We start from the raw sequence: 17,504 nt of genomic DNA on the forward strand, positions 1-17,504 counted from the left end.
GTCAGCCATTCGTGACCATAAATCATGGGCCCATTTTCGAAGTATCAAACCCATAATTGAAAATAATGCAACAACCTTCACCAATGGCTGGCAATCAAATGGACGGTTCTAGCTAAATGGTCAATGATCAAAATCAATTGGTTATTCTGATCAGTGTGATCTTTTGTCGTATGCTTCATCCACATGGGGCCGAGTAAATTTGATGGTTAGATTGCCATGCATATATGACACGTGTACGTAGATGATTGACCACCACTAAACTTTGGTCTATGCAATAAAGTTCATGAATTTCCATTAGAGACACGAGTCAATGTAGTTGACCAACATTACAGTAAAATCAACAGGAAAGAACACAAAGACATACACGTCACTAGTGGGCCCCACATTTCAACGTTACAGCTTGCGCGGGCTCTCGACGATCGTATCCAGTGCGGGTCGCCAGGATCGCTGCCTGGAGAACCGTTGATTAGGGTTGGGATGTTGGATCTTGACGGTCGACGGCTTGATTTCGGATGGGAAGATGCAAGAGTCGCCAAAGACGGGGAAGATCTTGCCAATGTTTTTTGATGGCCCACCTTGTTTGAATGCCTTGGAAGCGTTGTGAGAGAGAGAGGCCATGTTGATGGGAGTGAGGACTGAGTAGAGCATGTTCATGGGGAGTAGGAAGTAGAGGTGACGGGGCTCGAGGTCTTCGTCGGCTGCTAGGCCTGGGATCCGGTGGCCCACCTTGAGATCGGATGCATCACAGACGAAACGGCTGGGGTTTTCTAGCATGAGTTCAGCTGCATTGACTGGCCTTGTGTAGACCTCCACTCTTCCATCGAGGCATACAACCTTTACTACTCTACTTGAAGCAATGGAAGGTGCACATGAAATGGTGTTCCCCATGAAGAGAGAGAGTGATGATGATGATGGTGATGAATGAGAGAGAGGTAAAGAGAGGGAGGAAGAAGAAGAAAAGAAGAAGAAGGAGAGACAGAGGGGGGGGGGGGGTGATGGAGGGAGGGAGGGTAGGATAGAGAGAGAGAGAGAGAGAGAGAGAGAGAGAGAGAGAGAGAGAGAGAGAGAGTCTAGGAACAAGGATGTTGATGCGGTTGCACGGGATACATGATGAAAGGTTGGTAAGTTATGACTTCCTTAAGACCATGACCATATATGCATGAAAATGGTGGTTAGATAGAGACAGAGAGGAGAGAGGGGGAGAGAGAGAGAGAGAGAGAGAGAGAGAGAGAGAGAGAGAGAGAGAGAGATGCTAGGAACAAGGATCGTGATCTAGTTGCATGTGGTGGATGATGAAATGTCAGTAAGTTGTGAGGTTGAGGAGTTCCTTTAAATCTATGAATGAATATATTGCATGGAAGTGGTGGTTAGAGAGAGAGAGAGAGAGAGAGAGAGAGAGAGAGAGAGGACTATATGATTACTGAAGTGTACATATTAGTATCTTTTTTACTCAGTTTGTACGCGCGGTGCTCGTGGTTGGGTGATCTAGACACTTGATTGCACGGACCATGCTTCAAAAATTCGTTGATGGGGCAATCCTAACCCTTTGATCAGTGTGGGCTTACAAGTAGACCTGTAAGAATCCAAACTCACCAACAGCTCCTATTCAATGGTAAGAAGTCCAAAGTTTGAAAGAATAGGACCACCTGATCCGGCAGAGTTTTTTGCGGTATGGTCTATCCAAACTGGGCCCCATCAGATCAACCGTCAGGATCAATGAACCATGGGTCCTACCTGTACAAAACAAGAACTCAATGATACAATGCATATCCTCGGGTGGGGAATCATATATTCCTGGAGGGTGATTTGGAGGGTGGTCGTTTTTCTTGTGGATTATTAATTTAATAGAGGGTGCACATGGGTTAGGCATGGAGTAGAAGTCACTTCAAGACAAGGATTGCCAAATGAAAAGATATGGAAGAGCTAGTTCCTACACGAAATTATATTATTTAGGTGGATCACCTAACACCCTATGGCCCTTTAAGAAATATTAGTAATTTTGGAAATGGAAGTGGGGCTCACTTATAGTCTTTCATGGCTGAGAAGAGTTCTTTCTCTTGGTAGCTTGGGAATGGAAGTGGGGCCCACTTATAGTCTTTCACGGCTGAGAAGAGTTCTTTCTCTTGATAGCTTGGGAATGGACTGAGAAGAGTTCTTTCTCTTGATAGCTTGGGAATGGAAGTGGGGCCCGCTTATAGTCTTTCACGGCTGAGAAGAGTTCTTTCTCTTGGGTAGCTTGGGAATTACACATCACCTAATTACACTACATGGGTTTTTACATAGATTCATCATATGACCCCATCTGGGCCCTAAACCGTGTGCCACATTTAGAAACACGTGTAAGGTGTGCAAGGCCCAATGGGGTTTGCAGTGAATGGGTTGTAGCCTAAAACTGGAACCGACGAAGCAATACAACGGTTGGATTCACTACCAGGGTTAGAGGCTAAGGATTAAAGTCATAACTGAAGACTTACGACTATCTTTATAGTCCGCAGCAAGACCGTAGCCATTTGTACCATAGTAATAAGCTCATGGAATGTGGACAACTCATTTATTTATATGACAATGATCTAATACTCAAGATCAACCGATCAGTACAGTTTTTATTGAATGGTAGGGCCAATCCAAACTTCTAGATCATCACATCTGTTTGATATCATAGATTAAAATTATAGTGGAAAAACACCCGTACATAATCAATGTAAGCCCGAAACGTTAAAAAATAAATAGTCAAACAAAAACCAAAAATACCGGACCAAAATAAAAGACAAAAGATACAAGTATTGATTTTTGTCCGAGTCTTACTGCAATCCCCTCTTTTTTATTATTATAGTGATGTTATTTTCTTTTCTTTTTCATTATTTTGAATTTTTTAACTACGGTTGGTGAAATTCTTATTCCATGACACATCTATGCATGATAGGCCCCACTAAATGAACATTCTAGATCACTCCATGCATGTGCCGCATGTAACTTTCTCACAGTGCAGCAGAATGCATATCATACAAGGATCCATTGCTAGATGTTAATCGCTAGGTTAGTTATCACGAACTCAATGTGTATGCACGTGAGGAACGTGCGTGAGATCTGGACTGTTCATCTCTTGCACAGTAGCCTAGATAGGACCTACACTAAAAAATCACACTAATCAGATATCCATAGTATGACCTAATTAATGAAAGGTCAGGATCTCTTACACGTAAGTAGCGTGTGTGCGGATATTGAGTGCTTGATTACTACCTTAGGTAATATTGATAGAATTGCAAAGAGCTTTTGGTAGAATGGCATTTTCGTATCTTTTCTGGGGAGGGATTCATCTCAATGAGGAGCTTACGAGATAGTCCTTCCAGATATTTGCTCAGCCCACACGTGTGTGAAGCCCTGCCATCCAACGCAGCCGCATGTGCCAATATGGTATGCATGTGTAAGATCCTATCACTCCGTCAGGTACGCCACACTGGTTAGATCTTACGGTCTGAAACTTTGGTTATTTCATTCCTCAGGTGGGCCCCTGTGTGGGATTCAAATGGACGGCTAGAAAGATAGTCTTGGCTGTTTTGCACATAGTGGCCCACCCGAGGTGTGAAGCTGCCCGAATTTTTGAACCAGAAGAACTAACTAATGTGGCCCATCTGATGGAAGGTTCCGATGCCGTATTGGCTCTTGCAACTGCACATTTGGAAGGCCTTCAGCAAGCCTCTTCCTTTTCAACCAACGGTTCAAAATTGAGGCCGTTCGTTACAGCTAACACTATGTAGGGCTGAAAGTTGGGCGGGTTCAACCAGACGGACCCGTGACCGACCCGACATTGGGTTGGGATCGGGCAAGATATTTCGGGTCCAATCTTAAGCTTGGGCTATACAAACACCAACCCGATAAAACTTGGGTTGGGCTCGGGTTGAAGTCTCAGGTTGCCCGACCCGACCTGACCCGACCCAAACCCAATCAATATATAAGTTACTTATAAAATATAATTGAGTGTGGATCGTTTGTATCGAAGGCACACTAGTGATGTCTAGTCTCATTTGTGCACATCATTTCCAAAGACTCAAGCTAACAAGATATGCCAGATTTCTCTCCCAAATGGACTTCATGCTATGCTACATGACTTTTAAAAGAGTAGTTGTCTTATATTTTAGCTTGTTTTTTAAAGAAAAAAATGAAGTTCTTTATAATGAATAATCACATATATAATTAATAAAATTATAGATAAAAAAATAGGTCCTATATTGAAATATAATAAACTAATGTAATAACGAAAATATTAGCATGTATATACCCGACCAACCCGATCAACCCGACCGAGCCCGCTTGGGTTGGGCTTGAAATGAGAATTCCCAACCCGAGATTGGATTGGGTTGGGTTAGGGTACAGGAACCTTGGTTTGGGTTAGGGTTGAGCACCAACCCGACCCAACCCGTCTGACTTTCAGCCCTAATACTATGCAGCATAAGAAATCGAGTAATTTATTAATATTTCATATGTTTATTATGGGAAGAAGAAAGGAAGCGGATTGGCTGGTGTACCCTATATCCAAACCGTCCATCCATTTCTTGAGAACGTTGTAAGGGTCTAGCTCAAAAATAAGACAGATCCAAAGATCAAGTGCACCACACTGCAGGAAGCCGTGGGAGATCGAACGTCTACCATTAAAATCTTCTTGAGATCATAGAAGTTTTGAATCAATCTGATATTTATCTTTTTACTATTCGTCCATATTTGTGTGACTTTATGAATAGATTGGATGGAGATAAAAAAAAACATTAGGAACGCCCTACGAATGTTTTAATGATGGGAATCAATGTCCCCACTGCTATTTGTGATGGGGTGAACTTCCGATAATACTCATTTTTTTCACCTATCCTAAAATGATTTTGCCAAATGAATGGACGGTGTAGGTATAATAAATACATTGTGATGGGGATCAGAGAAATTTGATCTCTTTTCCTATTTGGAAACGGATTGGCTACTCCCTTACCAGGCTGCCACTAGCGCGGTGGGTAGGGATGTACATGGAGTCGAACAGAGTCAAGCTGGCCTCAGCTCAACTCAGCTCGACCACTAGTTGACCTCAGCTCGAACTCGGCTCGGCTTGGTCCTCGAGCCTGACTGGCCAACTCGGCTCGGTTCGATTAGCAGCTCAGGCTAGTTTAAGCCGAGTTCAAGCCTAGATCGAGCCAAGTTTGCCTGTGTAGCATTTTCACAAACACTTAGACTGCACCTTCAAAATCTCATTATATGTAAAACAACAATAATAGTTTTACAAGTATTTCATCAAACGCCTTCTAAGCAACATAAAAATCAAGAAAAAAAAAAAGGATAATTGTTTCATATATATACTTTCTTTGCCACCAGCCACACTTCGTTGAGTCGTTTCATCAAACACTTGGTGAACAACATCAATATTAAAGTAACTGAGCCACCAAACTAGTTCAATCCGAGTTCGATTCAAGCTAGGTTCGATCCAAGTTGAGTTGAGCTGGGGCCAGTTCGAACTCATTTTCAAACTCAAAAAAATCGGCTCGACTCAGCTCGAACTCAACTTCGAACCAAGTCGAATCAAGTTTTTTTGAGCCGGGTCGAGCGAGCTAACCAAGCTAGCTCGGTTCGTGTACACCCCTACCGATGGCTAGTAGTCGGTGCTTTGCTGGCCCCACTAAGAAGTAGGTATTTTATCCATGTAGTTCATCCATTTTTAGAAATCATTTTAGGACTTGATCCCAAAAATGAGAGGGATATAAATATAAAGTGGACCACACCACAGGAAAACAATAGTGATTGAATATCCACCATTAAAATCTTCTTAAGGCCCAGTGTATTGTTCATTTGACATCCAATATGTTGATTAGGTCATAAAGATCAAGATGAAGGTAAAAAAACAAAGTTCGTCTTGATCCAAAACTTTTATGGCCCAAATTTTTTTTTAATGGTAGAGGTTCAATCAACACTGTTTCCTGTAATGTGGTCCACTTGAGATTGGGATATACCTAATTTTTGGCCTCATACGATTAAATGATCTAGAAAAATATATGGACGGCATGGATGAACCACATACATCATGATAGGGCCCACAAAACACTGACCACTAGCCATTGGCTAGTGGCAGGGGGAGTAGCCAATCCGTTTCCTCTTTTTTCCATTATTCCGTACCATTTTATAGGGCTCGAGGGCCGCAGGATCTTCTGCATGCGCCACGTACAGCAGCTAATCCGCTTCAAGAAGAAAGGTACCTGGGAAAGCACCCCAAATTATAGTCTACTAGACCATCTTACGTTTGAAATTGTCCAACCTGGGTTTCTTGCAATGTGGGCCATCCACGGTATACCTACTAGATGAACGGTTAAAATCATTAAGGGTGTGACTCATGTACTGTGGATGTCATGTCATAGTTGAAAACCGATAACTAGACTCCAGGGCAGGGACTGTCCCTGTTTCCGTGGGATAAGCTTAATTCCCTTTTTAGTTTGTAATATGGTGGTACATTAAAAGGATATACCCACCATCATTTGAAACTATTGACAATAACACACATGTGTTATATCTAAACCGTTCATTTGTTTTGTAACCTCATTTTATAGCATGGGCCTAAAAATGAGGCAGATCCAAAACTTATGTGGCCTCAAGGAAGTTTTCAACGGTAAGTATTCAATCCCCATTGCTTTCTATGGTGGGGTCCACTTGAGCTTTAGATCTACCTGGATTTTTGGTTCATGCGCTAAAATGATCTCAAAAAATGGGTGGACGGTGTGGATATAGCCCACACATCATGGTGGGACGTAAAAAACTTACTAACATTGAGTGATATTAGCACGGGACCCGATACAATTCCATCCAGCCAACTTCCAAGCTTTTCCACTCTTCCCAGACATGAAGTGGAATTGGCAGAGGACCAATGCAATTCCATCCACGGTATACCTACTAGATGAACGGTTAAAATCATTAAGGGTGTGACTCATGTACTGTGGATGTCCTGTCATAGTCCGAAAACCGATAACTAGACTCAAATTGATCATTTCCAGCCAATTTGGGTTGACTCAATGACTCAATCGGGTCTTATTTTTAGGCCATAGTCTACCAACCAAGACTCTACTTTGAACCCTGATGGTTACCGATTCCGGGTTGACTCGGTACTTGGTGGGTTAACCAGGTTAGTTAGAAATGATTTATTATTATTATTATTATTCTTATTATAAAATAAATTAATTAATATCTCTCAGAATTTAGAATTTACAGATCCACCGTGAGAGACTTCGCCGGACCTTTTTTTGACTCAGCTGGGTCAATCTAGTCAGACCCACTCACCAGGCCAGGTTAATCCAGGTTGACTGAACTGGTTTGCAAACAGTTTCACAAAAAATTATCCAAGCATATGTTAATGCTAATGTAATATAAACATTGGGTGATGATACTTGGAGTCCTAGGAACCGTAATATGGTAGAGCCATATCGTCACAGGACACCTGGGTCATGCGGCTAGTTTATGTCCAAATCACGGTCCATATAAACGGCCTTAGCACATAGATGGTTTATGGCTCAAAAATAAATTCTACTGGATTATCCTATCCATCTTGTCTGCTGATATTAAAGTAACGGTGGAAAAGATAATAAATGATCTTCAAACGTGAATGTGTATATTTGACTTTTTTCTTTTATGATTTCGGGCATTTGTTTTTAGGTCCACAGCAAGGATTGTTGCATAGCCATTTAAGATGGTATATCTTCTTCTTGAAATATGCCGGCGACTCTTTACCTACAGCTTGCATTACATGGTTTTTTAACTTGGAGGAATAGTGAAGATTATTGGTAGGAAAGGTGTCTTATATAGACTTAAGTTGCCCCAGCTAATAGCCTCGCTTAAATCATTGCTTATGCTAAGTTAACTTTATGTATTTCTAACTCTCCTTTTCTAGAGATTAACTCTACTTGTCTTGTCTCCTCTTGACAAGGTGATAACTTGCTCTCTCCCCAAGGGCGTCTCTTTTTCTTCTCTTTTTCTTATTCTTTTTAGGTTCTTTCGACCTCTGTTCTTTGTCCTCCCCTAGCCTAGGTAGTGGGCCCCTTATGTATTTTTGGGTTTTGCACCCTTTTGAAAGTAATGAGTGTTTTCGTTGCCTTTCAAGATACATATATTGTTGGGGGACCGCAGAAGCATATAAAGATTAATCAAATAGAGTAATCCAATCACACCAAGCAAACACAATGAGAATACAACGATTTTAATATGTTAAAACTTTTATGGAAAAAAACCACGGCACAAAGTGAAAGAATGCACTATGAAAGTAGAAATTACAAAAGATAGAGAGAATACTCGATTCGAACATGCCTCAAATCTCCCTTTATAAGCCTTTAAAACCCTAGAAATGAATTAGAAAACCTTAGATACCTCTCAATACCAATTACAAGAATCACAATAGAAATAGAAAACAAATCCCACAAAATCACAACTCTAGAAAATTAGCGCAAAACTATTCAATGACATCAAACATCCTTCAATGTCATCGAAACTTAATCTTTCTATGACATTAAAGCTACTTCGATGGTATAGAAATAATACCAAAACGTTCTAGCAACCAAACATGAAAAACGAATTTTCTCAATGGCATCGAATTTGATCTTCGATATCATCGAACCCTCCTCAATATCATCCAAAAAACACTTAATATGTCCAACAACCAACTAAAGGAAATTCGAAAAATCTCAATGGCATCGAAGCATGCTCGATGACATTGAACTTGTCATCGACAGACTGTTAAATTACAGATTTAAGAAATTTATCAACATGTGTGTGTGGGGGGGTAGGTGGGTGCGCGTGCTTTGGTACAAACCGTAGAAAAATTAATGGACATGATTATCTAGTGAATTTTATTCTTAAATTCTAAGCCATCCATCCTAATGCCAATATATGAATTGACCGGATCCATATATTACCATGCCACATGTCATATGGAGAGATGGCTAGTAGACTTTTCCCACTCCACCGTATCATTTCCCATAAGTATTAGCATTGGCTGAAACGTCCAAAAAATACGTTGTGTAGGAAGGAAATCATGTAAATCTAATCCGGTTTTGATGAGCTTCTCTAATCCCACACGTGTATATGAATCTCATCTACAGGCCACCGAACATGCCAAATAGCAAATGGGTGTGAGATCCAAGCTGCTGATCAGGTGGATCTTGCCACATGGATCTGAGACAGCAGGACCCACCTGATCTAAAGCTTGGATCTCACACTCATGTGCCACATTGGCACAGATGCTGGCGTGTAAATGACTATGTGCACGCGTGGGATTACCAAACAGTATTAATATTTCAAGACCGTTACCAAATTAAGCTGGTCCACTCATCAGGTGGGAGCAACTGTTGAAATAAATGGTCAACTAACGGTCTAAATCAACAAAAAGGTGTGGCCCACCTACTGATCTGATAAGCGTGTATCTTGAGAGGGGCAATACACGTTGGTCTTTCATTTCTATGGTGCTGATTTTCTACCCAAGCGGCATGTCGGTGGGAAAGATGGTATGGTACACATCACAAGCTGTGGTTCCCTTGGAGGCGATCAGTTCTCTTAAAAAATAAGAAGAAAATGATTGGTGAAGATATTGAATAGTACAAGGGATATGGAATGAGAATCAAAATATTCTTAAGCCAAACTTTCCATCTTAATTCTTAATAAAAATGGTTGTTAAACCATGACCTAATATCATTTTTTTTTGTACATCACTAAGGGTGGGCCATAAATAGAAATTTGTTATTTGTTGCAATCTAATTAGGCCACATTATCATATAATGCAGCGGTGCTGACAATGTTAATGAAAGGTGGACCAATCACAGTGCAGGAAAATAAAAAATTTTCATTTGTAGCAAGTAGAGGATCCGAATTCGAAAGGTGTGATATTCTGTGTGAGGCCAAGTAGGCTCACCAGTGATCATGGTCGAACATTGGACAACATATTTTCAAACTGCAGTCACTCGGCTCTCGAAACTTGGTTGAGCCAACTCGACTAGGTCCGCCTGTGATCATAGCGGACCATTCGATGGTGTAGTTCCAAAACACGGTCACTCGACTTGAAACTCAATCAAACCAACACTGACTAGGCCCACCCATAATCTTAATCGACTCAAAACTCAGGAGGAAAGATCCAAGGTAGATAACACATGACCTGAATATCACCCTGATCGGATGATTGAAAACAATCAAATAAGGGTTAGAAGGGTCCTTAATTGTATGGTTGTAATTATCCAATTGTGATTATTTTTGGGACATGTGCAATCCATGGCAGATGACTCTTATCCAACGGTCGTTTTTATCATTGCTCACTCACTTGGGCCCCAAATTCAAATTTGCACCATAATGGGACCGGCTTGAGGAGACTTGCACTGATTCACCACCATTTAGGTGAGTCATGACTCGACTCGGTCGAGTCATTTAACCGTGGGCTCCACTTCATATAATCCTTTGAATAGTCCAGAGCCGTCGATTCTAAGACATTTTTAAGATTGCATGTCAGCTGTACAAAACCATGTTTCATACCAGCTAGAAATTGTTTTAAAAAGCAAAAAAGTTTACTCTTGTGATAGTTCACCATCATTTAAAAAAGTGTTGATGCTCTGGCTGGTAACATCATGGCATAGTTGTATGTTAATCCAAATCGTCCAAATAGCTTATCCGATTGTGGCTATAGAGCAAACCCCAAAATTTGCATTGAAAAGTTATGGTAACTATATGATTCTATCACTGGAGATGGGACCACCTCATTGATTACGATTTAAGGATTGATAGTCATCAATTGGATGGTTAGGATTGATTTATCAGCATGATTTCAAAGATATTCTCCATCCACAATATGACTCACAGTTTTGATGCCGCACACGATGATCAGACGTGAGAAAGATTAGTCACCAACAAATTCAAAATGGTGGTGAACTAACAGAATGTAGAAAGAAAATAAAAACAATATCTCGCGTCTATGAGCCATATCTACCATCCAATAAATGAACATGCCAATCGATTTTGTATATATTCCTCTGGGATGTCCATGAGATTGCACCAATCAGATGTTTCTAGCCATCCAATCTACTGATCTGGTGGATGGAATCATTTGATCAGCATGGCTTTCGGGGCACGGATCTTCTAAGAGGTGGCCCAGCAATTGGTTGGTCAGGATTGAATGGGTTGTATGTAATTCGGTGGTCGTACCAGAAGTTCTGATGCAATCATTTTCCACCAAGAGGTCACATGTAAAATATCCACTCCATGCTAAGGTGGGCCACACAACCTGATGTGAAAATTAAACAGAGTCCCTCATCGGGTGTACCAGACCAGTACAATGTATCGGCCTGTTTTTTCCATGCATGATAATGATGATAGTATGTCCTACCTTTTGTTGAAATTTAGATTTTGAGAAATCAAATATATTAGAATTTTTGGTTGTTCCGTTAAATTGATTTGAAACTTTTAGAAAAAAAAAAAGTGTGAGTTTTTTGTTTTTTTTTTTGTCCTACATTGAAAATGAAAGAATACGTTTTATAGTTTATATGTGAAAGTGTGTGTAGTATTCTTATTTAAGGGCTGTTTGGTTTTTATCATTTCACCGAAAAATGATAAATACCCTGGAAATGAGTGACTATTAGTGGTACTACTTAGCGCACTTTGTATTTCGCACATGTCACTTATAAATAATTCTCCCATAACCCATTAGCAATTAATAAAGGAGTGAATTACGCTTTAAGGATAACGTATTTATCCATGATTCAACAGATGCTAAAAAGAAATAATTTTCTTTAATTTTTTATTTTTCAATTTTTTCAACATATTTCAAAACACATTTTGCATAGATTAAATATTCTACACATTTGACATATAGAAATAGTTGTATCAGAACTTCTGATACAACCATTGTAACTGCTCATCTCTCATACTAGTGTTGCTTTTATTCTTGTTTTGCAGAAAAACAATACCTAGTTTTGAAACTTGGTGACTTGAAGATGCTCCTAATCTCCACTCAGCGGAGCTCTTGAAGCCCAGTAAACTTGACTTGAGCCGCATTAGTCGCCTGCGCTCAACCTAACCAAAAGCCAATCTAAGATGAGTTTTCTTTATTTTTGAACCATGAAAAATAGAAGTTTAATAATGACACTGCAGGTTGGAATGCAGGATTAAATTGTATGGATGGAATTAACATCATTATTGCACAATGATGGTATTATGCAGATATCATGATATTTTAACTGTCCAATCAAATATTTGAGATCAAATTCTACCTTTGGAAAAATTACCATATTAAGTTAAAGGTGCATTTGGTGGACCATGGAATTGTAATCAACATGCCAAATTTCATAATTGACGTTGGTTTCTTGTATGCAACCAGCTAAGATGTCACGTATAAAAGGCACATATGAATAGAAAACATGAATAAAATACATGCTTCTACATAAGGCCCACAATGGAGTGGATTTCGAAATCCAACAAGAAATCCTGCAGTGGTTATATGATATAATATCTGGATTAATCCAATTATTTCCTCTCTTTTCAAAAGCTAAATTGAATTTTTATAATACCAAAATGCAATTCCATGTCACCTAATCCCACTATCCAAACAGGCCCTGGATATTAATAATTCAAAGTAAACCGTTCATAGTTCGCTCGTGACAAGAAAAGAAAAAAAAAAACAATAATAATATCTGGATTATTATTATCTGATTATCTAACTATTATATTTGTTGGACATTAACTAAATGGTCAAAATTGGAAATATTAAAAAATAAATTAAAATAAACAAGTTCTCAAGAATCGAAGGTTAGGATCGTTCAAATAATCATATTTTTAGACTGTAACATAGAGAGAGTGAATTCCACAATTTAGCCAGTTTAATTTGAGTTAATACATGCCAAGTGTACCATTTCTTTATGTATCAAGCATCATACTCCAGCCAGTATCAAATACTCTCAGATGCTTTAGCTGGTCTTAATGTATATTAGCTTTTCTTGGATTTTTTTTTTTTTTTTTTGGACAGTTGTATTATGTGTGTGAACAGTCCATCCGTGGCCCACTAATCGAAGAGCTAAGATATTTGATTCATAAGATCTTTGGGCATTCCCATCCACATGGGTCGGTGAATCAATCTCACCAAACTATGTAAGGCCGAGGTGTAGTGACTAAGCTGAGCATGTCTTCGATGCCGATGTGGGTGGGACCCTAGCCATAGGGCCGGCCTAAATGTATGCATTTGTATATCCAGGCTGTCCAATTATTTTTCCAGCTTATATTAGGCCATAGTCTTAAAAATGAAGCAGATACAATTTTTAAATAGATTACACTAACAGGAAAAATGATTATTGATCATTAAAAACTTTTTGTGGGCCAGAAAAGCTTTCAAGGTCCGTGTGACCTTATCAACAGGTTGACTCTAGGAAGTTTTTAATAATGAAGATTCAATGATGACTGTTTCTTGTGGTGTGGTCCACCTGAAAATTATATTTACTTTAATTTTGAAAAAATCCCCTAAAATAATCTTTCAAAACAGATGGACGGCATGGATATACAATGCATACATTTAGATGGGCCCTACAGTCAGGGTCCCACCCAGGCACAGACCAGTCACAGACGGCAACCTGGTAACCAGCCATGTAGGTGAGACCCTGACCTCAGGGCTTACCTAGATGTATTCATTTTATATCCATGCCGCCCATTTATTTTTTTGGCTTATTTTAAGAATTGTTCCCAAAAATTAAACCAATAAAAATTCAGGTAGACCACACCAAATGAACGGGCGGTCATTGAATGCCCACCATGAAAAACTTTATAGTGTCCACTGTAATATTTATTAACCATCCAACATGTTGATAAAGTCAAACAGACTTGGATGGAAGGAAAAAATAAATGTTAGTTTGATTCAAAACTTTTGTGACCTCCAAAAAAATTTTAATGGCCAATAACTGCTGTTTACTGTGGTATGGTCCACTTAAATCTTTTTATCTACAGATAAGCTGGAAAAATAGATGCACGGCATGAATATACAATTGGAGGTGCGGTCCTGTGTTGGGTTAGATTGTTTATTACCTATTGATTTTGATGATTTAGCCCACCCGATGTGTGGAGCAACCTGATTTTCACGTCAAGTGATACGATTTCACGTTTTATATATATATATATATATAACGGTAGTTATTTGATACTCTGGCAGCATGTGATGCTTGATATGCAGGCACTGATCAGAAATTGCACACTTGTCATATGTGGACTTAAATTAAACCAATGAAATGATGAAATCCACTATCGCTACGTCACAGTATAAAAAGTCGGTTACACAATTCCTTTCTCTGATTAGAATATACTCATTTGTTGAAATATAGTCATTAGATATTTTTCTTTTTTTAAGTGTCTAATAAATGTCCAACAATTTGATAGTCAAATAATAAAATAAACAAAATATTTTTCATTCATAACACATCTAGACCGTTACTCATACCTTGGACAGCTTAATATTTGAATAACTTACAACCACATGTGCCACTGGTAGGTAATTTCTGAATGCCTGAACATCATAGGTCACACTTAACTAGAGTATCAAAGCTTTTTACATATTAATTATCTAGACAGTAATAATAGTATCCTGTACTTGAATTGGTGGCTTATTTTTTCTAATTAATGAAAAAGAGAACTAAAATGATATGGACATACCAGCATCTAATCATAGTATACCTATAAGGTGACGTGGCAATCAAGATATGCATAGCAGGCTTATAGGACCTGGTACTGCCCTTGCTTGCACTGAGCTTGTCATGGTGGGGTTTTGTTTAGATGCAAGCTATTGTCAGAGTTGGGCCGACATAAAGAATGTCAAAAAAGTTACTGGATAAAGCAAGTAATTAATAAATTATTTATTTTTAATAGCAGTCTGCCATCTAATCAAATTTCATACTGTTTTGCTTATGTTAACTCGATCTAAGTTAGGGGCTCAATCCAAGTCCTTTATAATGGCTTAAAGTTTTAAAAAATTTAAATTATCAAAATGACGTTTCTTTGCCTTCCTCCACATGATATTGGCCATGAGGGGGTGTTTGTTTTCCAATTCACCAGGTAAATCCTGATAATTGGGTAATTATTACTTAGTAAGATAATTCCCGAACACTTTTTGATGCTGATGGTGGTGGGTTGCTTTTTGAACACTAAAACTAAGAAAGGTCGGAATTTTGTGTGGGGCCCACTGTAATGTATGTGGCTTATTTATGTCGTCCATCCATTTTGCAAGTTGATTTTATGGCATGAGCTCAAAAATTAAGACAGATCCAAAGCTCAAGTGGACCATGGTAGATTAAACAGTGGGTTGAAGGCTTATCATTAAAAACCTTTTATGACCACAATTTTTTTTGGTGTGGGCTACTTAAGCTTTAGATTTGTCTCATTTTTAAGCTCATGCCCTAAAATATTCTAGTAAAATAGAGAGATGGCATGAATATGTCATAAATATATATCGTGGAGCCCATGAATGGATGTCAATCCTTTTCAAATGGCTTTTGTAAGGATAAAAGAAGTATGTATTTACAGTCTTCATCAAACTGCTAACATATGCAATAATCACTCAATTACGCTCTATTACATGCATTTACATACATTATGGTAAAACAAACATTTTCTAGACTACTTTTAAAATGTTCACAATCATCCTATGCATATGCTGCAAATCCATTTTCCATCTATGTAAGGTCTAACTTGAGGGACAATGCCCATTAACACATGCAACATGGTCATACTCCTGTTCTTTTGCGACATCTAGATGCCAAAGAATATACAGCCTAGGCCCGTGACAGAATATGCCCCCCCAAAGTGAAACTTACTTAATAGCCCTATAATAACGAAGGGGTAGACTATCAGCATGGCAAAGAAGTAATTTTTATTTTTATCTTTTAGGTTATCAGTTTGGACAGCCCTAGTCCCAATGAATCATGGCATGGTTAGGTTTAAAAGTGGGACCAGCTCCATGGCTCTCGGTGGTAAATTGTATCTGTTTTAACGCTGAGATTATGGGATCAAGTGCCTGCATGGTGTGTGTATGTGATGGTGAGTGGTGCAAGTATATGTATTAGAGAGAGAGAGAGAGAGTGTGTCTAAGAGTCATTACCATGAACCTTTCAACAATGGAGGCGGCATTTTAGGTAGGAGAACCTATTATCACTTATGGGTTGCATACATGGCGATAGCCATATAGCAATATTAAAAATAAAATAAAATAAAATAAAAAATAAAAAATCACTTGAATGGGAGAATTTAGCTCTGCCTTAATTTATCTGATTATCTAACTGTCAAATTAGTGTATATTTGTTGGACAGTTAAAATTTTAAAATATCAAATGTTCTTTTTCAAGTCTCAATAAATAATCATCCACTCGATCATATGTTAGGATTTATCAACCAATTTAATTCTAGGAATGTGACTTATTTACACAATCTAGTTGGTTTAGTATCATGAGTTCACACATGCTGCATGTACAATTTTTGAGTGCCTGCATATCAAGTGTCATTCTCTTCCAGAGTATCAAATAACTAAAGTTACAATTAGTCTGGTTTGGGTGAGTTGCGTTTGAGCCACACACATTTTTGTAGCTGGGTCTGAGCTGAACCTAATTCTCCCAACTGGGCACATGCCTTAGGCCGAGTACCTATTGTCCATTCTTTGAGCTTGGCCCAATCTAAGTCCCGCACAGATGTCAGCTCTACAAGACCCAACCACTCCTCCAGTGGGACGTTGGGGCCCACATTCACCTTCCACGCATTAGGTGGGCCACATCGTCCTCTTACTTACCAACCATCATTCTCTTCCAGGCCATATTTACAAAGATCCTAATCCAATGAATGATCCGTTCATCCATTTTGGATTATTATTCCAGGGTATGAGCCCCCAAAAAAATGAGACAGATCCAAATATCAGGTGAACCACACCACAAGAAAACAATGTGAATAAACGCCCACCATTAAAAACCTCCTGAGCCCACTGTAATGCTTATTTTTCATCCAACCCGTTGATTGGGTCACAAGGATCTGGATGGAGGGAAAACAAAAATATCAGCTTGATCCAAAACTTTAGTGGCCCTCAAAAAGTTTTTAATGGTGGGTGCTAATTCAACACTGTTTCCTGTGGTGTGGTACACCTGATACTTTAATCTAATTCATTTTTGGGCACATGTCCTAAAATGAACTGGAAAAATGGATCTACGGAGTGGATAAAATACATACATCATGGTGGGGCCACAGAGCAGCATCCAGTAGCGAGTCGCTACTGGCAGTGTAAGCGCCCAAGCGGGCAATCCGCGTCCATTTAAGAGGGGAGAGTTGTTTGATAATACTCTGTCAGAGCATGACACTTGATACGCAGGCACTCATCAGTCCTATCCGTAGCATACATTAACTAAACTTGAACCGTCTAAATTGTGTAATCCAATGTCTGTAATTCACGTGCTCAAAATAAGGTTTCTTGAACAATCCTAACCCTTGATTCATGGAAAGTTC

The 17,504-nt window shown here is 39.1% G+C and overlaps 1 protein-coding gene across 1 annotated transcript; it reads right to left on the bottom strand.

The window, feature by feature from the left end:
- Window positions 1–270: 270 nt before the first annotated feature.
- Window positions 271–970, bottom strand: LOC131230681 (uncharacterized). The gene has a single exon (XM_058226597.1). The coding sequence runs from the start codon at window positions 886–888 to the stop codon at window positions 394–396; it is 495 nt and encodes a 164-aa protein (XP_058082580.1). The 5' UTR covers window positions 889–970; the 3' UTR covers window positions 271–393.
- Window positions 971–17,504: the final 16,534 nt, after the last annotated feature.

Source organism: Magnolia sinica, chromosome 2, assembly GCF_029962835.1.
Source record: "Magnolia sinica isolate HGM2019 chromosome 2, MsV1, whole genome shotgun sequence".
Classification (NCBI taxonomy): Eukaryota; Viridiplantae; Streptophyta; class Magnoliopsida; order Magnoliales; family Magnoliaceae; genus Magnolia; species Magnolia sinica.